This window comes from Dendropsophus ebraccatus, chromosome 3 (genome assembly GCF_027789765.1).
Source record: "Dendropsophus ebraccatus isolate aDenEbr1 chromosome 3, aDenEbr1.pat, whole genome shotgun sequence".
In the NCBI taxonomy this organism is placed as follows: Eukaryota; Metazoa; Chordata; class Amphibia; order Anura; family Hylidae; genus Dendropsophus; species Dendropsophus ebraccatus.
This window is the reverse complement of record NC_091456.1, coordinates 107,484,334-107,506,695: the sequence shown is the minus strand read 5'-3', so window position 1 is coordinate 107,506,695 and position 22,362 is coordinate 107,484,334. Positions and strand designations below refer to the sequence as shown.

At 41.6% G+C, this 22,362-nt stretch overlaps 1 protein-coding gene across 4 annotated transcripts in view; it reads right to left on the bottom strand.

Moving 5' to 3' along the window:
• PLK5 (polo like kinase 5 (inactive)) overlaps positions 1-22,362 on the bottom strand; it is a 73,666-nt gene that overhangs the window by 2,502 nt on the left and 48,802 nt on the right. Inside the window, exons 1-12 of one of the 4 annotated variants that reach the window (XM_069962456.1) lie at positions 18,879-19,062; positions 18,370-18,477; positions 17,928-18,044; positions 15,756-15,885; positions 9,416-9,503; positions 9,235-9,330; positions 8,240-8,438; positions 8,017-8,155; positions 6,823-6,908; positions 1,334-1,430; positions 502-582; positions 63-222 (exon numbers count right to left, since the gene is read on the bottom strand). In XM_069962456.1, the coding sequence (XP_069818557.1) occupies positions 63-222; positions 502-582; positions 1,334-1,430; positions 6,823-6,908; positions 8,017-8,155; positions 8,240-8,438; positions 9,235-9,330; positions 9,416-9,503; positions 15,756-15,885; positions 17,928-18,044; positions 18,370-18,477; positions 18,879-18,977 (1,400 nt within the window). In that variant the 5' untranslated portion in view covers positions 18,978-19,062. Of the gene's footprint in view, positions 1-62; positions 223-501; positions 583-1,333; positions 1,431-6,822; positions 6,909-8,016; positions 8,156-8,239; positions 8,439-9,234; positions 9,331-9,415; positions 9,504-15,755; positions 15,886-17,927; positions 18,045-18,369; positions 18,478-18,663; positions 18,749-18,878; positions 19,063-22,362 lie in introns of those variants that run through there. The other 3 variants (XM_069962459.1, XM_069962457.1, XM_069962458.1) reach the window with 3 other exon arrangements.

Genomic DNA, 22,362 nt, shown 5'->3' with positions numbered 1-22,362 from the left:
GATGATGTAGTAATTTTATTGTTATATGAAAAGGAAAGTGCAATTGTATTTCCTTTACTTACTGCAAATGTGGGGAAAGAATTGTGTGAGTGCCATCGCTCAGCAAGACTCCTGTACAATTGTCTGACAGCTGGTAACCAAATCCATATTTATTAGAATAATCCACCCATTTGGTCACCCACAGTATGGGACATGTGACCTGAACTTTGGAATTCAATTTACCTGATGGGTGAAAATGATGAATTCAAGACTGGTAACAGCAGACATGTAAATTTACTTCAATATTAAGGTTGCTCTTTAAGCATTGCATATCGTACAGATCAGAAAGAGGAACTGGTTGTGAAATGTTACAGTTACATTTCACAAGAAACAGAACATCTTTGCAACATCCTATAAAGAAACAGATTTAAACTACAGTATACTGTCAGGATACTTTACAGTTCGCTATTTGACATGAAGTGAAACATATTTCAAACTGAACTTAAAACCTTTTTTTTTCACCTGGTTTAATGTTGTGAAGACAGTCGTCTAATATTAACATGAGGTCCTCAACCACTCTTCTCCCCAACACCTCTCTCCGTTCTACAAGAAAATCAGAGGACAGTAAATGATAGGCCCAAGCTTCTGTTAAAGAATATCACATCTCTGAGTACCGAGTAGTTACTTAACTTTATGGATTCTTGTAAATTAGGCAACTCCTGTTTGCAGAAAATGATTTGTGTGTGTAATTTAATGCATGACATTGAAGGTCTCCCATGGCTGATAACTATAAAGCTGCTCATACACATACCTATTAAAAGGGGCATAGCGACTATAAGTTGGTAACTACATATTGGGGGGGGGGGGGGTTACCAACATGTGGAATGCTATTTACTGATGGGGGCTGACTACATGGGGGAATTGCTTATATGGGGGCACCTATTTACTACCTACAAGTAGGATGTCCACAAGGGGATGCAACTTACAAGGGGAATCCTAGTAGCTTTAGGGTGGGGATACTACTTACTGTGGCCCTACCTACTATATGGATGTACAGACAGGGCCCTAACTACCATGTGAGGGTACAGAGAGGCCTTATACTACAGAGGTACAGAGAGGGAACTCACTGCTATATGGAGGTACAGAGAGGGCATAACTACGTTAAGGACGCACAGAGGATGCCTAACTACTATATGGATGGAGAGAGGGTGCATAACTACTATATGGGGCACAGTGGGACCTCAGGCCTAGATTTAATAACCTGTCTCAGACAATAATGTGTCTGATCTTTGTCTGAGACAAACTGAGAAATCTGGGCTGTACTATGTTAAGGGTTGGTAAAACTGAAGCTCACTCTGGGAGGCCGACCTGCTCCTGTGGCTCATTCTTCCTTTCATTAGAATGTTCAAAGATTCATCACATGCTCTCAGTGTTTCTTCCACTTCTTCATCCTGTTAAGGAAGGGATCAAAAGTTCACTTCACATACTTAAGATTATGGAGCCAGTGTATGAAGGCTTTAGCTATCTTACTACTAGAGAAGAGCGAACCTCAAGCATGCTCGAGTCGATCCAAACCCGAACTTTCGGCATTAGATTAGCGGTGGCTGCTGAAGTTGGATAAAGCCCTAAGGCTATGTGGAAATCATGGATATAGTCATTGGCTGTATCCATGTTTTCCAGACAACCTTAGAGCTTTATCCAAGTTCAGCAGCCCCAGCTAATCAAATACCGAACGTTTCGGGTTCGGATCGACTTGAACCCGAACCCGGTTCACTCATCTCTACTTACTACGTACCATAGGATGCAGAGTCGTAGGGCCAGAAGGGGCATATATCTCCTCTGGTAAATAGTTTAACTAGTGTATATTATGCCTAGACTGTTTCATTACAATGTGCTGTATGCCTTCTTCACTGTTTTTACTCCTATGTGTTCACTGCCTCTGTCCTCGCATTGTGATTGCTTTATGTGTTGTCCCTGATCTGTATGGTCCTTAGCGGTAACATCATTATTATTTTTGTTCTGTGAAGTAACTGAAGGCATTGCTCCTATATGGGGATTTTACTGTATGCATTTTTCTAATACTATGACATCACTGTACTTTATATATAGTAATATCACTTTAGTGTCTTCTACTGTGATATACACTGCTCCAAAAAATAAAGGGAACACTTAACCCCTTAAGGTCAAAGCCTATTTTTGTTTTTGCGCTTTTGCTTATTCCATTTTAAGTTTAAAAGTCCATAGCGCTGGCATTTTTTCACCTAGAGACGTATATGAGCGCTTATTTTTTGCGAAACCAATTGTACTTTGCAATGACAGGCATTATTTTTCCATAACATATGCTGCGAAACCGGAAAAAAATCATTTGCGCTGTCAAATTGAAAAAAAAACGAATTTGTTTTGATTTCGGGGAGTTTTGCATTTACGCCGTCCGTCCTATGGTAAAACTGACTTGTTATGCATGTTCCTCAAGTCGTTACGATTACTATGATATATAACATGTATAACTTATATTGTATCGGATGGCCTGTAAAAAATTCAAACCATTGTTAACAAATATACGTTCCTTAAAATCGCTCCATTCCCAGGCTTATAGCGCTTTTATCCTTTGGTCTATGGGGCTGTGTGAGGTGTCAGTTTTTGCGCCATGATGTGTTCTTTCTATCGGTACCTTGATTGCGCATATACGACTTTTTGATCGTTTTTTATTACATTTTTTTCTGGATTTGATGCGACCAAAAATGCGCAATTTTGCACTTTGGAATTTTTTCACATGCTGTTGTGCAAATGGAATAGACAACAGGTGAAAATTATTGACAATTAGCAAGACTCACTCAATAAAAGAGTTCTGCAGTGGGGACCACAGACCACTTCTCAGTAGCTATGCTTTTGGCTGATGTTTTGGTCACTTTTGAATGTTGTTGGTGCTTTCTCACTCGTGGTAGCATAAGACTACACAACCCCTAAAAGTGGCTCAGGTAGTGCAGCTTATCCAGGATGGCACATCAATGCGAGCTGTGGCAAGAAGGTTTGCTGTGTCTGTCATAGTAGTGTCCAGAGGCTGGAGGCGCTACCGGGAGACAGGCCCGTACACCAGGAGACATGGAGGAGGCCGTAGAAGGGAAACACTCAGCAGCAGGACCGCTACCTCCACCTTTGTGCAAAGAGGAACAGGAAGAGCACTGCCAGAGCGCTGCAAAATTACCTCAGACCCCTTGTGAGACCATATGCTGTTGCAGTTGGCCCTGGGTTTCTCCTAATGCAGGACAATGCTAGACCTCATGTGGCTGGAGTGTGTCAGGAGTTCCTGCACGATGAAGGCATTGAAGGGCTATGGACTGGCCCGCCCGTTCCGCAGACCTTAATCCGATTAACCCTTAGGGGACACAGCCATTTGGGTCGATACCATTAGCATTTTTTTGTGGAAAACTTCAAAATGTTGTGGAAAATGAAAAAAAATTGCATTTCTCTAAATTTGAAAGTCTCTGCCAATAAGGAAGATAGTTATACCACATAAATTATTGATTAATTCATATATATAGCATATCTCCTTTATATTGGCAGCATTAGGTTACAATGCTTTAATTTTTTCAGGATTTTAGAGGCCGTAATTGTTTAGTAGGAATTTTCCAATTTTTTGTGAAAATTTAAACTCTGAATATTTTAGGGACCAGTTCAGTTTTGGAGCATATTCTAGAGGCCTGTATACTAGAAACCCCCATAATTAACTCCATTTTGAACTCTTCACCCTTTCAAGTGTTCAAATTGACATTCATACAGTTTATTAACCCTTTAGGCATTTCACAGGAATAACTGCAAAGTAAATGTGAAAAGTAAAAATTTCCATTTTCTTTGCAGATATTCCAATTCAATCCTATTTCTTTCATACGAAACCAGCTATAAAAATTGAAATGCAATAAAACATTTATTCTTCTAAATCTGCAGTTTTTATAAATACCCCATTTGTGGATGTAAAGTGTTGTGCGGGCGCACAACACGGCTCAGAAGAAGAGGAGCACTTTTAGGGTTTTGGAGTGTGGATTTGGCTGCAATGAATGTCAGAGACCAAGTTACAGTTACAAAGGCCCCCTGGTGCTGAGACAGTGGAACCCCCTGACAAGTGACCCCATTTTGAAAACTACACACCCTAAAGAATGTAATAGAATGTAAGACCCCACAAGTTTTATCAGTTTTTTGCAAAATAACAAATAAATAAAAAAATAAAGAAATCTAATTGTTCACAATTATACGTTGCTGAAACCCCACATTTTTCAAATTGAAAATACCTAGAAGAAGAAAAAAGGCCACCAATATTTGTAATGCAATTTCTCCTGAGTATGGAACCACCCCATTTGTGGACATAAAGTGTTGTGCCATTACTAACGGACGCTGACTGACACTTATTAAGGGACACTGATTAAGGCTTGCTTATAGACGCTGGCTGGTGCTTACTAACGGACACAGACTGACTAAGGCTTGCTTATAGACGCTGGCTGGCGCTTACTAATGGACACAGACTGACGCTTACTGACACCTACTAATAGACACTGACTGACACTGACACCTAATAAAGGACACCGACTGATGCTTATTGACGGACGCTGACTGACGCTTACTGACACTAATGGAGGCCGACTGATGCTTAGTAACAGAAGCTGACTGACGCTTACTGACGGACGCTGACTGCTGCATACAGACAGACACTGACTGAAACTTACTGGCATTTACTAATGAACGCCAACTGATGCTTACTAACGGACGCTGACTGACTCTTATTAACAGACGCTGACATATACTTACTAACGGATGCTGACTAAAACTACGGAAGACTAAGATCTTCCTTATCACTGGGAGATCACAGGACAGGGAGTATTTATTTATTATGTGTATTTGTGTTTTTCATTGTGTTTGTGTTTTTTTTTCCACTATTTGGATGCAGGCTCTAATCTCCTCACATAGATTTCTGCTAGTGAGGGACCAGAGCCTGCATGCATGCTCTGGGTTTCTCCTATGACCATCAGACACTATGATTGACAGCTCTGATCACAGAGCTGCCAATCACAGTATGTAAAAGCACGTACCAGCGTCGTTAGGGGGTTTACTGATGACTGCACAGACATCAGTGGATCATTACGGATCCACTGATGCTGGTGATTGCCTGTCCTGGACTCCTGTTAGGGGTCCAGGAACAGTTTTACTAAACTGTCAGCTATCAGCTGACAGTTAAGCTGCGGCTCCTGGTCACTGTTTATGTAAACAGTGAGCATCGGGAGCCGGTCAGCTATTGTATGTCCTGGTGCGGAAAGAAACCTCCCACCAGGACGTACAATAACTGACGGGTGTGGCTAGCACATTTGGGACATCATGTCTCGCTCCATCCACAGACTGTCCCAAGAGTTGGCGGATGCTTTAGTCCAGGTCTGGGAGGAGATCCCTCAGGAGACCATCCGCAACTTCATCAGGATTATGCCCAGGCATTGTAGGGAGGTCATATAGGCACGTGGAGGCCACATACAATACTTAGCCTCATTTTGACTTGTTTTAAGGACATTACATCAAAGTTGGATCAGCCTGTAGTGTGTTTGTCTACTTTAATTATGTGTGTGACTTTAAATCCAGGCCTCCATTGGTTAATAAAATTGTTTTTCATTGATAATTTTTGTGTGATTTTGTTGTCAGCACATTCAACTTTGTAAAGAACAAAATATTTAATGAGAATATTTAATTTATTCAGATCTAGGATGTGATATTTGAGTGTTGCCTTTTTCTTTTTTTGAGCAGTGTAATGATATGCATTGCATTATAACATTGCTGTGAACATAGCCTTGTACTGTCACTGCCAGTATTGACCTGGTATTCTAATATTACTCTGTATATTATCCATGAAACAGAACATCACAGGGAGCTAAATAATTTTCCATAAATGTCTAGAATTATTCTCCATGTGTCACCTCTATTACTATTAAACGTGTTGTTACATCACTTTATTTTCCTCTGCACTGTGAGATTACTGTTTCCATTTTTTTTTTTACTATGCCCTACATTATTCTTTTTATTGCCCAGAATTCACGTCAAACTTCTTACCCTCACCTATAAAGCTCTCCACAATTCTGCCCCTTCATTCATCTCTTCCCTCATCTCCACCTACCATCCTTCCCGCGCTGTGTTCTGCTAATGGTCTTACACTAACATCTTCCATAATCAGAACCTTTCACTCCCGTATCCAAGACTTCTCTCGTGCTGCACCAGTTTACTTGAATGCTTTATTACACCTTTGTGAAAAATGTGTTTATCATAGCTGTATATCTGTGCATAGCTACAACATAATTACATAGCTAAAAAAAACCATCCCTTTAAAACAAATCTATCACCCCCAGGAACCCATATAAAGACAAGATGGTAAGATGTGCAGGCATACCTTTTAAACTTGTGGTTGTGCTCTTATTTTGATAAAAATCATGTTTTAATCTGGCTGTGACTATGTCAAAGAGTTCTGGCCTAGGGTTCCCGTGCCCTATGCCTGCTACGCCTCACTGCGCTTTTCTTCACCTCTATATAGGAGAGTAACACCCCCAGCCTGGATTATGTCACCAAGCCCCAGGCAAATCTTGCAAGCTGTGGCGCTATGAAGGTGCTGACTAGTCTTAAGTCGTTACTAAAAACCAGTGACATAGCTACCATTGAAGGCAGACCATGCTACTGCTACGCGGCCCATGCACTAAGGGGGCCTACATGATTCCTATCAACACCCCTGCCAAAAACCTACAATTATGCTATGATAATACGATTAGATGCTTTTTTCTTTTTTAGTGGCCCCAAACTAAAGAACACCCGTATTCATACCTGATACATTTTATCTGAGCTCAGTGACCCCAAGCTCTCTGTAGGTACAACAATGGAGCTCTTATACCCCTCAGCTTCAGCAAAATCTGGAGAAATATAAAAATACATCACATGTATATGTTGTAATTGCTGACTATTACATTTAAAGGGTATTCTAATTTCAAAATGTTAACCCCTATCCACAGGATAGTGGATAACTAGTTGATTGGTTTGAGTCCAACCACTGGAACCTCTGCTGATCCCAAGAACCGAGAACAACAGTCATCTAAATGAATAGAATGGCTTGTGTGACCAGCGTTCCATTCATTCTCTGCAATGTTTAGAAGCCCCATATAGAATGAATCAATGATGCGCTCAATCAGTATTGATTTAGGGGCACAATTTTTGTATTCTTTGGGATCAGTGTAAGTCCCGGTAGTCAGAACCCAACCAGTCTGCTAGTTATCTTGTGGACCGGGGAAATAAAAATACCCTTTCTGAAATGATAATACCCTTTTAACTTCATAGAATGAATTTGTCAGCTTGGTATTTGTATACAAATATAAATGATAAGAATGATTAATGTTATAAGGGGTCTCACAGCTGTAACACTGAACTCTAGCTTAATACAGATCTATCAGAAATGTTACCCTTTGTACAGGTGGGAAACTTTACAGGAGTCTGGCCAGAACAGTGAATAGAACTATAGCTCATATGTGCACCTATAGTTTATACTATGGCAGCCTTCTAAGGTTAGATATGAATGCATCCTCTTCACCTTTAGCTAAACCACTGCTCAAATACAAACAATGAGATAATGTAACAAGCCTTTTCTACACAGGGGCGATTATTGGTGCTAGAAATGCTCCTTCGACTGATAATCGTGTATAAGTGACACGATCAGCTGAGGAGTGGGAAAACTCCCTCTTGTCAGGTGATCAAATCTTATGTACCGCAGCAAAAATATATAGCTACTGGCCACACATCTCCATGTGTGAACAGTGAATGTGCGTCCGAAAGCAATACATTTAAAATCACAGCACGAACAATACAGTGCCTTCTATAGGCACTGCAAAGGAGCACCGATCTTGCTGATCTCCACTCGTTTGCGCCCATGGACAGTCGAAGATTGATAGTGTCACAACTGCAAAAAGTTTCAATGGTTCTATGGCAATGTCTTTTCTAAGTACTTTAACACTGTCTATATTTCTGTACCTGAGCAGAAGGACTTATGGAAGACTCCTCTGTACAAAACTTTGGCCGCCTTTCTGAAGAACTTGGTAAGGTTGAGAGAAAAGGAGAAAGTGGGAGCAGTGTGGCATGTGGCAGAGGATAGCTTCTCTGGTGTATAGCCCTGAAAATGAGAGAATAATAAGAGAATTATGCAGCCTCTCCTTTCCATTTTCTCTTATATTCAGTAAACAATATTGTTCCATACTTGGGTAAAAAATTCATGTGTGAGAATGTCCTCTATACAAGGCCTACTACTGGGGCAGCTTGCTAGTAAAGAGATGATCAGTCTTCGGCCACTGAGTGATATGTAAGATGGCATGGAGAAAAAGCCTTCACGGATGAAGTAATACATCTCCTTTTGTGAGCGAGCTCTGAAAGGCGAGTGTCCACTTAGCATTGTGTACCTGAACATGAATTAAAAATGAATTAAAAGGAAAAAATAAATAATAAAATAAGCAAATGATGCAGTGTGGACTGTCTCTTTACAATTTACATTGCCAGTGCCACCATCAACAATATATAGTACAATGTTGTCATGCCTGTTATAGCTTTTCATTAAATTGTACAATACAAACTGTAAATCTCCCATCTCTGACTGATACATTGTCCACTATAAGAATATAAAATAATTATATATATATATATATATATATATATATATATATATATATATATATATATATAGAGAGAGAGAGTAAATAGAAGGTGTACCCTGGACATTCATATTTCCCCCCAGATATTGCTGGGGTTGCAGAGACAACAAACATCTTATTACCACCTATCACGTTTCGCTGGGGGTCCTCCAGTCACATCTTCAGGTTTCCTGCTGAATTCTCTGGCTACTACTTTAGAGATGGAATTGTCTCAACAGTGACAGCCTGCTCAGCCTATCACTGACTAAAGCGATAACAGTGATGTGGCCAGTGATTGGCTGAGAGGGTTGCCACTGCTGAGACAAGTCCGTCTCTGAATGATCACCCAGAGCACTTAGAGGGAGACTCAAAGACATAGGAGGACCCCGGGGGAGCATGGTAGGTGAGAATATGCTGTTTATTATTTTTCTCTGCAACATCAGCAAGATCTTAAAAAGATATGAGTGCCCAGTGTACCCTTTTAATGTGATGTATTCATTTTAGTTTAAAGAATGAAAACAAAATAAAGAAGAAAATAAGCAACAGTAGTTTATTAAAGGTTTCTTACATTATACATCCAAGAGCCCAGATGTCGGATTTAAAGGAGTGACCATCCTTGGCCAGCACCTCTGGAGATAGGTAGTTTGGGGTGCCACATATGACGCTGTCATGAAAAGCACACCAGTCAGACAATTGGGAAGCTTGACAAGCAGGCACCAGCAGTCAAAGTGTATGAAATCTGGCCTTACCCCGGTATTTTTTCACACTGATCCACTGTAGTTGCCAATCCCAGGTCTCCAATTTTCACAACCATATTCTTGGCAATGAAAAAATTACCTTAATGACATGGAGTGTAAAATGTTAATGCTAAATACTGGGAGAAGATCCCTCACTCCTGGATATTGCGTAAATTAAAATGTTAATGTGATTAACATGTACATAGTTTGCTGCAGCCAAATTCATGTAATATTTAAACAGTGACAAGATGAAAAAATTTAGAAAGCAGTGTGCTTTGGAAAGATACATCCATTAACCATGTAAGGATCAGATTAGTTGCCATATATTTTGTATTAGTAAAGAAGGGGTTAATCAGTTAACTCTCCCTCCACACACATCACCCAGGTGGCTACAAACCTGCTGGCACTAGTGCTGGCTTCCAGGGTCAGAGGGAAGCAGCTGTTATGCGGACAGGCACAAGAGGAGAGCCGGAAAGAGTCTGATCACCAGCAGAGTTGATCAGGTAGTAGAGGGACAAAAAGAGAGGGCGCTCTACCAATACAGTATCAGGAAGGGGGCGCAGGGGGACTTGTATTAAGAAATATTGCTTGTTTACCAAGTTACAATTTTTTTTAATTGTTAATTTGTCTTGCAAAACGCTCTCAGACTAAGTAACTTGTAATCCAAGGTTTCACTATATAATAAATGTTTGGAAATAAGTATAAACCTGTGTCTATTAAACAGTGCCACTTAGTGGCCAAATATAGGAATTTATCATTCAAATGATTCATCATCATCAGTTATCAATTTTTACCATAACTTTGAGAAAAACTGGTAACAGAATATTTTAAGTCACGCACCAAAAAAGCAACTAAAACTATCACAGTTCGCCCCAGTAACGATCATAGTAACGATCCTAACTAACGACTATCATTTGGTGTAATATGGTGTATGGAGTATGGTGTATTATTAGTCGTTAATCGTTAAAATCGCTTTGTCTAATTGGACCCTTAAACTTTGGTTTCACCCCCCTTTACTGACCGCACTGTTGTTTTCTGCTGCCGAAGACTGAGTCTTCATGTAGCGATGTAGGGAGAAGTAGAGATGCTGAGAGAAGAAGGTCAGGCAAGTCATATGAGTGCATTTCCACCACATTAAACTCAGTTGTGGACCAACTTTACACTTGACAGGCAGCTCCTCCAACCTAATGTTGTACAACTTTTTAGTCTAAAGCTGTTTCAAAAGTAGCATCCACATCAGCTGTCAGGATGGAAATTGTAGTTTTGTAACAGCTAAAGACCCACAGATTGGAGAAAACTCCAATAAGCCAGTTATTTAGACAGATATTGCCCAGTGTAACAAACCAGCAATCAACTGATGAGCAAGCAAGTGCTTAAAAGAGAAGTCCCATGAAAATAAAATATGACAAGCAGGCAGAGGCGTACTGAAAGATAATAAAGAATGTATACTTACTCATCCCTGTGCCCCTGCAGCACTGACTTACTGATCTCTGTGCCTGCTACAGCTCCTGGATAGATTGATGATGGATTGCCCACTCAGCCAACCAGTGACTGGGGTGGGACACTGCTGCAGTCACTGACTGGCTTAGTGGGCAGACCCTCAGCGGGACAGTGATGTTGCAGCAGCCAGACAATGGAGCTCCAGGATCTCAGACAAAAATTTCTGGCGGCTCTCCAAGATAGGTGAGAGTGGTGCTATGGGGCATAGGGACTTTGTTATGTTCCTGCAACCCCCCGCCTGTTTTTTTTATTTTCGTGGGATTTCTCCTTTAGGCTAGATTCACACACATTGGATCCGCAGTGGATTTCACCCTGCGAATTCGCACTTACATACGATTATGTAAGTGACAGCCCCATTAACCCCCTGCCGTCCAGAGCATACATTACCTGTTCCGCGCTCCGGATTGCTTCGGGGGCTCCCAGCATCTAGACGTCCCCCTCAGCCAATCAGTGGCTTTAAAATTCTGTCAGGTAAATCTCTCTGTGTAAACACACCCTGACTCATACCGTCAGGAGGCCACTTGCTGTGCCGTATACTGATACTGACTGAATTACGCTAGCATAGCAAAGTTTAAATCAAGGCTCCTCAGTCACTCTCTATAAGGGCCTCACCAGGTAAAAAGAATAAATTCTCAGACCTTACAATTGGTCTATGTCAGGTTTTTTTATTTTTTTATTTTAAAATACCACAATTTAAAATAAACACAAAAAGATTACAGTTACTGTTACTTCTACCAAAGCATAGATTAGTACACTCATAGATTGTCCTGTGCAGCATACAATCTCTTCTGTCTACAGTCATGGACAAAAGTTTTAAGAATGATACAAATATTAATTTTTACAAAGTCTACTGCTTCAGTTTTTAAAATAGCAATTTGCATATACTCCAGAATGTTATAAAGAGTGATCAGCTTAACAGCAATTACTTGCAAAGTCAATATTTGCCTTAAAAGGACCAGCTAACATCGTTTCAGTGATTGCTCCATTAGCACAGGTGTGGGTGTTGATGAGGACAGAGCTGGAGATCAATCTGTCATGATTAAGTAAGAATGACTCCACTGGACACTTTAAAAGGAGGCTGGTGCTTGGCATCATTGTTCCTCCTCTGTTAACCATGGTTATCGCTGCACAAAACTGGCCTAACAGGGAAGAGTATCGCAGCTCGAAAGATTGCACCTCAGTCAACAATCTATCGCATCATCAAGAACTTCAAGGAGAGAGGTTCCATTGTTGACAAAAAGGCTCCAGGGCGCCCAAGAAAGACCAGCAAGCGCCAGGACCGTCTCTTAAAAGTGTTTTAGCTGCGGGATCAGGCGACCAGCAGTGCACAGCTTGCTGAGGAATGGCAGCTGGCAGGTGTTAGTGCATCTGCACGCATTGTGAGGCGGAAACTCTTGAAGCAAGGCCTGGTCTCAAGGAGGGCAGCAAAGAAGCCACTTCTCTCCAGAAAAACATCAGGGACAGACTGATATTCTGCAAAAGGTACAGGGAGCTGACTGCTGAGGACTGGGGTAAAGTCATTTTCTCTGATGAATCCCCTTTCCGATTGTTTGGGACATCTGGAAAACAGCTTATTCGGAGAAGACGAGGTGAGCGCTACCACCAGTTTTTTCTCATGCCAACTGTTAAGCATCCTGAAACCATTCATGTGTGGGGTTGCTTCTCAGCCAAACACAGCCATGAATAAAGAATGGTACCAGAATGTCCTCCAAGAGCAACTTCTCTCAACTGTCCAAGAGCAGTTTGGCGATCAACAATGCCTTTGCCAGCATGATGGAGCACCTTGCCATAAAGCAAAGGTGATAACTAAATGGCTCAGGGAACAAAACATAGAGATTTTGGGTCCATGGCCTGGAAACTCCCCAGATCTTAAAGGGGTTATCCAGTGCTATGAAAACATGGCCACTTTCTTCCAGAGATAGCCCCACTCTTGTCTCCGGCTTGGGCGGGTTTTTGCTGCTCAGTTCCATTGAAGTAAATGGAGCTTAATTGCAAACTGCACCTGAACTGGAGACAAGAGTCATGTCGTCTCAAAACTTTTGGCCATGACTGTATGTTGGTCCTCTTGCCAGCCTCACAGTTTGAGAAGCACTGGTTTAGCTAACAGGAGATTGCCCAGACTGGATGCAATTGTATCCTCTTCTCAGCTGACAAGACTAGGGAGAGGAAGGAGATTTATCAAACATGGTGTAAAGTAGAATTGTCTTAGTTGCCTCTAGCAACCAATCAGATTCCACTTTTCACTCCTCACAGAGTCTTTGAAAAATGAAAGGTGGAATCTAATTGGTTGCTAGGGGCAACTAAGACAATTCTACTTTCCACCAGTTTGATAGATCTCCCCCTAGATCTTTACAGATCTGTATAGTCACCAACAGAAAGCCCAGATCTTAAAAACAATGAATGAATTAAAACGCTAAGTATAATAAAATGCTGCTGCTGGTTGAACTTTTTTTGCAGACAGAGGGTTCCGATATTTTTAGAAGAGGTGGCATGTGCTTCTCTGAACCTCTACTAAAAGCAGCTATGTAACTGTGTCTGGGATATATATTTGTATCTAGTAGCATTTCTGACATGTCTGGTGAGAGCACAAAGGGGTAGAGGTTCACTGAAGGGGTACATACATGAGCCTATCTATTTCTAATTATAAGAAGGGTTTATTTTCAGCACATCCTCAGTTTCTTCTATTAAAAGTAACACTATCATCAACATTGTGTATAATTTATATGGCTGGTTAAACATAGCAGTAAAAGACATGCCATCATGACCCACAACACATTCAGCTTGTCTGCTATTTCCTTATTTTGAATCTGGACTTAATGATTTATTCTAAGGTTCTATTTATTATCACAAAGGTCAAAGGTCAAAAGGAATATCAGACTACAAATGTTTTCTTATAGGGTCACCAGTTTCTGATATTATATCACACGTGCCCCTGAAAAACATTATTATAGGCATGACCTACTGTTTTCTAACTTTCCATTTTACTATATAAATCTATATCTACATCTATATCTATAAAAATCCTGAAATCTTGCAGTTTCCACTGTCAACACTAATCCTAACACAAAGCTGAGACTTCCTGTTCTGTTTGTAATAATAGGGGGAGGCTACTGGAAAGTAAACTGAACAGGCATACCATCACTACCTCTCCGACTACTGACCCCACCTCACTAGTCTCAGGACTCTCCTAATCAGGCCACACTAACAAGGCTAGCCTACAGACCTGCAGGACAAGCAAACCCCTATGTAGCTACCAGTCTGCTAGGGCTGAGAATCCCCTCTCAGCCCTCACTACAGCTTCCCTCAGGTTTCAGCACTTCACAACATACCCTTGAAGACTACCCATGCCATGCTGATTTCAGTTCCACAGGATTTGTAGACTTCCCAGAGATAACAACTTCCATGATGGCAGTAAACTTAGCGTATTCTGCTTCAGAAGTGGTCTTCACTGTAAACCATCATCTTACATGTCCAGACCTTCTTATAATTGCTGTTACTACTAGTAGCAGTCACTTTACTAGCTCACTGTATGTGCAGTGCCACCCAGGCCCAGCTTGGCAAAGCAGCTGTGCCACTTCTCCATCAGAGACTTACCTTTCCTTCTCAGGCAAACTTATTTTTATTCAGCTTCACCCAGGTCTGCAACAAATCTCCCTGGTTTTAGTCCACCAGCCCCTCTGCCTCTCCTACAGAAAGATAGGCTTACACCTGAAGTTACATTCACCATCCGGTACATTCGCTTTAAAGTGACTGTACCACCAGGCCCAGGCTGAAGCACTGGAGGCGGACCGACCCACCCTTAGTGGGAGGAAACCCCAGCCCCTCTATGATAGGGATCCATTGATTATAATGGAGTCACATCATGGAGGGGCTGGAGTTTCTTCCCACTAAGGATGGGTCGGTCCGCCTCCAGTGCTTCAGCCTGGGCCTGGTGGTACAGTCACTTTAAGTATTACACATGAATAGAACGGTTTCAGTGGGGGAAAGCCGGTGTCGCGGTCCTCTATTTCAACCACGGGCCAGTACCCGTGCACAACACTGGTCTATTACCGGGCACCGGCCCCAGTGGGAGGAAACCCCTGCCCATCTATGACATGGCTCCGCTAGAATCAATAGAGCCACATCATAGAGGGGCAGGGTTTCCTCCCACTGGGGTCGGTCCAGTGCTTCAGCTCGGTAATAGACCCTCGCCGTGCGTGGGCTACCCCGCGCCGGCGACATTCTATTCATGTGCATTACTTAAAGAGAATGTACCTGATGGTACATCCGCTTTAATTCCTCACTAAGCAGACAAGTGAAACTTTCTACTAACAAGGGTTATCCACACACTCCCGAACTGATGTCAAAGCCCAGCTCCGCCACAAGGCTCCATCTATTTAGCATGGTGGTGCACTACATCAGCACATGTGTAGAAATGCAAGGTCAGAACAAACAAGTGTATTACTGAGCAGTGTCTCAGATGCAAAGTGTCAATTTTAGGTGTCAGGTAACTATTTAGAAAACATAGAGTTCCTGCAAGAAATAACTTACAGGTCATCACCCTTACAATTTGCCTCTAGTGAGCTCCACCTTGTGGGGGAGGGAGCCAAAGTTTTTCTATTTTCACCACCATCCATCCTTTAATTGCTACTAAAGTGCCTCATCACAGTAGATACTGGTGTAAGATACAGAGTGCCACTATTCATCAGGGCACTCCCTGGTGGCTTTTTCCTGCCCTACTGGCCTTGAATGATAAATCTGCCCAAACAGAAGGGGGGATCTATCAAAGCTGGGGGGATGGGAAGAAGCTGTCAGGAATTACCCTCATGGTTCAGGTAGCATGAAAATGATGACAGGTTCCCACATTACTTACTCAGCTTTAGGTCTCGGTGGATAATACCTTGCTGGTGCAAGAACTGAACCCCTTGTAATATCTGCTTCATATAGTATCGTACCTCAGGCTCTGTCAAGAGTTTTCGTATTCTTAAGATGTGAGCAACAGACTGTAGATGAAAAACAAAGAAACATTACCCCAATAATAAAATATCGAATAGACATTAAAGAAAGATCACTTCTTCCGAATTTGGTTTTTTGAAAATGCAAAACAATCAGTTCTTCCAGTACTTATCAGCTGCTGTATGTACTGCAGCACAGAAGTGGTGTATTCTTTTCAGTCTGATACAGTATTTTTTGCTGCCACCTCTGTCCATGTCAGGAACTGTCTAAAGCAGGAGAGGGTCTTCTAGGGGGATTTACTACTGCTCTGGACAGCTCATGACATGGACAGAGGTGGCAGCAAAGAGCCGGGCGCTCCGCATTCCATTCCATATATACAGACTGTGCATAGAACGAGTGAATGCTCCCTGAGGGTAGCTTCACACGTACAGTATCTGCATCAAATCCGCTGCGGATCTTGTACATGTGAATGCACCCTAAAGCTATGTTCTATTGAACCTATTCTATAGAACTCTATTCTATAAAATTTTATATGATTGTAAACGTAAGTGCAAGAATCTTTTTTTTAGCTATTGATGGCACAAAAATGTCTAACTGTTTGCAAATTTCAGAATGGCATCTGCAGTAAAACTGCAGATTTTTGTGGCTGATAATTTAGACAAAAAAGCTGTTTACATAGCCCGAGGCTCTGTTCCGACTACGTACAAACAACAGCTGTTCCCTGTGGATGGTCTGTGTTCAATGCTACCCGTTCATGATCATTAATTCCCACCGTAGGTAGCATTAAACAACGGCCATTCACAGGGAATGGCTGTTGTTTGTATGTAGAGGGAGCATAGCCCAAAAGGGAAATATCCAGTTTTGTGCCATGTTCACACAGTGTATTTTTTTAAGACAAGAATGACTGTTGTTGGCGATTAAAACAACGGCCATTCTTGTATTGAAATAAAGCACTGCATTAAAGTCAAATTTTTGAACAACATCCGTTGTTAATACACTGTGTGAACATGGCCTCGGACTGTTTTTATATTGTGTAAAGTATGAACATGCTTGCAATCATTGAATGCGTTATTAGAATAGTAATATTCTCGAAACCATCACAGTACCAACATGATTTTGCTGTAGTTTTCCAAAATGTCAGTAAATCTGCAGTGTAGCTATAATGGGACTCTGATAAACCACATGTAAACACAGCTTAGCGCATTTACCTACCAATCGAAGAGAAAAACATACACATAGCATTTAATTAGCGTTTTATTTCTGGTAATTAGAGATATTTTCCGCAAACTGCAAATAATAAAATATTTTGATCAGGGCCTGTAAAAACCTTGATTCAGTGCTATGTGTCATATGTGATATATAGTTAATGTCACTGTCACCATAAAAATAGAGACATAGGGGGAGATTTATCAAAGGGTGTAAAATTTAGACTGGTGCAAACTGCCCACAGCAACCAATCACAGCTCAGCTTAAGGCAGTGCTGAAAGGAAAGCTGAGCTGTGATTGGTTGCTGTGGGCAGTTTGCACCAGTCTAAATTTTACACCCTTTGATAAATCTCCCCTATAGAGTCAAAGGTTTTGATCATACTAATCTTGAGAACGAGCCGGTAGAAGACTGCACTAAAGGTGGCCCTCTCCTGACTCTCGTGTGTCACGTTATCGGTTTGGCTCATAGCGTAAGTCTATGGTGCCTGACTGATTATGCTGACACAGAGCAGGGAGCAGAAGTGCCACAGCGTGGTCCTCTCACCGCTCGTTCTTCTCATCTGTACGGGTGTGAACACTAAGACCTGGACCAATCAAAACTTTTGACATGTCTCTATAACATGTGAAAAGTCTTCTATGATGACAGCAACACTTTAAAATACCACAAACGATATAAAGTACACATAATAAATAACGTACTTGGAGTAAATACTTTTTGTCTGTAATGCATTTCTAGCTGTGTGAGGGTCATTTAATAGAACTGTGACTGTAATATTCTATGAGGATTAGCTGTTATTTTGAGTCAGAGTAGCCGATTCCCTCGTATACAAACATTACACAGCCCCTTTAACTAAACAGATATGTGTGTTACAGCTTGGCAAACCTTGTGTCTGCAGTATTCCATCACCAAGTACATATACTTCTGGTCTCGGAAATTATGGTAAAATCTCACAATATTTCTATGCTTAAGTTGGCTGTGGAGTTCAATTTCTTTTTCAACCTAAAACATAAAGAAATACATAAAATGTACTGACCAGTTATAAGTTAAAGTGACTGTACCATCAGGCCTGGGCTAAATCACTGGAGGTGGGCTAATACACCCCCAGTGGGAGGAAACCTCCGCCCCTCTATGGCACTGCTCCATTAGACTCAATGGAGCTGTAATTTAGAGGGGTGAGGGTTTCCTCCCACTGGGGGTTGGTCAGCCCGCCTCCAGTGCTTCAGCCCAGGCCTGATGGTACAGTCCCTTTAAAAGAGCAGGAAATGCTGCTCTGAGATCATCAATGGGAATGAACGATATAATGGCTGCAAACATTAGTCCTTACCCCTCCTCTTTGCTGTTTCACAAGTTTTCTGGTGTGAGAGATCATCTTTACTGCAAAGACTTGCCTGCTGGACACGTCTGTGCATTTGTAGCACCTGCCGAAAGCGCCCTGAGATGACATGAAATAATATTAGTGGAGTCATAGATGACACATGCCAATTCAGCCCTGACATTAGCCTGTAAGTGACACACTACAGAGGCATCACATTCCCGCCACTAACTTCCTTCCAGAACCTGATTGTCAGCTACACTGCTCTTCTAAAGCTGTTATTAAAATTTTATGGCAATCTGTCACCTTAAATAGATTAACCCTTCAGGGTCTCCCAAGGACTGCCATATAACCAACATCCAAAGAGCTCAGCTTAGGAAATCACCTTAAAAAATACAAAATTGTAGGATTTTTATATAGAAACATAGAGGAGACAGAGCAATAAAAGATACTGGTAATATGAAATGACATGCAACTTCTTAGAACGCTGTACTAAAATCTGTGCCAATAGAGATGGTTACCTTTCCCAGGAGCTTCCCTCTCTTGTACTGTCTCCCAGATTCTGGATCTTCAATAACATAGTGTGATCTCTCAGAGTGCACACTGCCTGCCATCTCCATGTCCTGATCATTTCCAGCCAAGAAATCCTTTAGCAGGCTCCCAAATCACAGGTATAGGACAACCATTAAGCACCAAAGCTTTGGAGGACTGGGGAAACTGAGCTAGGACAGAGCATTCAAGAGATAATGGGAGGAGAAGAGCAAAGAGAGTAGGAGGTGACCAAGAAAGAACACAAGAGGGAGGGCAAGTGTGGAACAACAAGGCAGCAGCACTCAGCAGTGCCAGCACAAGGTAGTATTGCTATTGTTATGTGGTTGCTATATATATTTCATGCACTTATTCAATGTAAAAAAAATTGTATCCCTTTCTATAGTTGTATACACTAAATCTACTTTACATTTAGGGAGGTATGTATCAGATTTGTTTTCCACTAGTGCACTTTTCACATGCTGAACAAAAAACTCCAGTCCATGTGCAAAAATGATCAATAGCAGCACAGGACTTGATAAATATTGCACAATTTTTGTGCCCTTTTTTAACTCAAAAAAGTCTCAAAAAACTATGCTAGTCTGTCTGAAGTACTGCTGTGCAATAATAAAAAAAAATACTAAAAATTCACACATAATAAAGCTGCCTAAAAAGTGGTTAATATAAACCACACCCCTTCAAACGTAAAATCTAATAAAAGGTGCAGCAGATATAAACCATATAGCGCAAACGGCTTGATAAATGCTGCATAAAAAATATGCTGTGCGCAAAAAGACCTTTTACACCAAAATAATGGTGCAAAATGAATGCTAGATGTCTCTCTTAATGTTTCAGAAAGTTTAAGGCATGTTCATATAGAGATGTCAGAGCAGAAGATGTACGGTGTATTTATCTGGTGCATTTACTACTAGTGTAAACTTAGACAAGACAGTCTATAAATGCGCCAGATTCATCCAAGTGGCTCAGGCTGTTTGATATATTTGCCATATTCATAGACTGTCTAGTCTAATTATAGGGCAACTATTAGTTGGCTTAAAGTGCTCCAGAATCTTGCCACTCTTAAGTCATCTTAAGCCACTCTCTTTCACTAAAGCTATTCCCATTCTGCCGACACCACTCAGCGGGAACGTTTCTAAAAATAATGTAGTGTAAGTCATGTAAGCCAGTCAGTCTTTGTATCATTTAAAGAGGCACTGTCTTTAAAAAAACAAAAAACTTTTGCTGTGTCAAAGAGACATGTTCAAAGTTTTGATCAGTCGAGGTCTGAGTCTTCAGATCATGACCAATTAGGAAAACGAGCCTGAAGAGGTCCATGCTCAGCGCAGTCCACACCTGGCTCTGTGTCATGTGAGGAGACAGACACATAATGGAAGCCTATGGGGGCTGCTCACTGATACAGAACGGTAAAAGGAGTGCACAGTAGCGTGGTCCTCGTCCCACGGATTCTACTGTTCATTCAGGGTCTAAACACTCAAATGCTGACTGATAAAAACTTTTGATATATCTCTCTGACATGTAAAAAGTTTTCCTTTATAACAGGTACACTTTAGGATTTTTTTTTAACTGAGTGTATTTTTTTTAGATTTTTTTTAATTTAATGATTAAAGCCAAATACTTGAACATATTTGTAATTTTAACGCTATTTCTGTTTTCTAAATGTTGTTTTATTTATTAAATTTTCTATTATGGGGGCAGCCATCCTGACTGAGCTCCTTTTAAAAGCATTTAGAGACATGCTTTACAGCAAGCACCATGGAAGTAGGAACAATACACCAGAACTGACTATTTCCTTGTATGGGTTCTTGGCATGCAACCTGTGCATAGTTTAATTTGCAGGGAGAGGGGGACTGAGCTTTGTTGTGGATGGCCTGATCCCACCAGTTTCACATTAGGCTAAGTGTTCAGAATAAAAACTTTGTGTGGGCAGAAGAAAAGATAATGAGGTTATCTGTAGCTCACATCAAAGGCTCCAACAACGTGATAGTGGACCAGCTGAGCTGGGGACTGACGGTACCAGGGGAATGGTCACTGAACAGTGCAGTGTTCAGTTAGCTGTCGGATCGGTGGGGTCTTCCACAAGTAGACCTCAAGGCAATGAGGCCGAACTCCAAGTTGAACAGGTTCTGTTCGCTTTACAGGGAGGACAACCCACTGGCAGTGGATGCCCTGTCAATTCCCTGAGACTTAACTGGCTTATATGTTCCCACCGATCCCGCTAATACTGAGGGTATTAGCCAAAATTTGTCAGAGCCAGACGAATGTAATAGCCATCATCCCCTTCTGGTCAAAGAGATGTTGGTTACTGCAGCTCCTGAGCATGAGCAAGGGTGTGTATCTCAGGGCAATCAATTCTGCAGGTGTCTCAAAGCATTCAACCTAACTGCTTGGACACTAACCAAACCCTATTGAGAGCTGGAGGGCTATCTCAAAGGGAATTAGAGACACTTAAGGCTCTATTCCATGGAACGATTAGTGTCCATATTCGGCCGATATCGGCCGCTACAGACGATAATCGTCCCATGGAATAGAGTGCAACGATCAGCCAACATCGTTCATGTCGCTTGCTGCAGCCGCGATGAATTGCGGCGGCAGCGAGCGGGGAACGAGGAGCAAACGAGCGCTGAGAGCGCTCGTTTACTCCACTAGACGGCCCGTGGAATAGGGCCATTACTCACTCTAGGAGTGAAGCGACCTATAAGGCATACAGAAGAATTGGTAGAATATTCCAGAACTGGGCTGGTACAAAACAGGTGGACCCAGAGAATCCGACGGTAGCTCAGATTCTCGAATTCGAAGATGGTTTTGATAAGGGGCTGACACCAAATTCCATTAGGGTTCAGATGGCGGCCTTATCATCCCTACTTAACAGAAGATTACTGCAGAATAAGGAAGTCAAAGACTTCACCAGAGCAATTTCTCGGTTAAGACCTACGGTAATCAAGCCTGTTCCAGCTTGGGACCTTGCTTCGATGTTGAAACAATTGTGCAAACCACCTTTCAAACCGTTACATTCAGTGGAGATTAAATACCTTACATTTAAGGTCTCTTTCCTCTTAGCAGTAACCACAACCAAGAGAGTAGGAGAGCTCCAAGCACGTGCATCTAAAGAACCATATACCACCTTTCTGGAAGATAGAGTGATCGTGAGATATCTACCGACTTTTTGTCCAAAATACTCTTCCTTCTCAAACATAAACCATTCCATCATTGTGCCAAAATTTTCCCCAGAGTTGTTGGAGCACGGAGATGACTTCTCCACCCTGGATCTGGTCAGAGCATTGAGGATATACCTGGAAAGAACGTCTTCCTTCAAGAAAGAAGAGAATTTGCTCATCCTTTTCCATGGTCAGAATAGAGGGAAGAAGGCTTCAAAGCCATCTATATCTTGCTGGATATGTGACTGCATTAATTCATGCTAATTAACAGTAGATAAACAATCTCCGGACTTTACCAGGG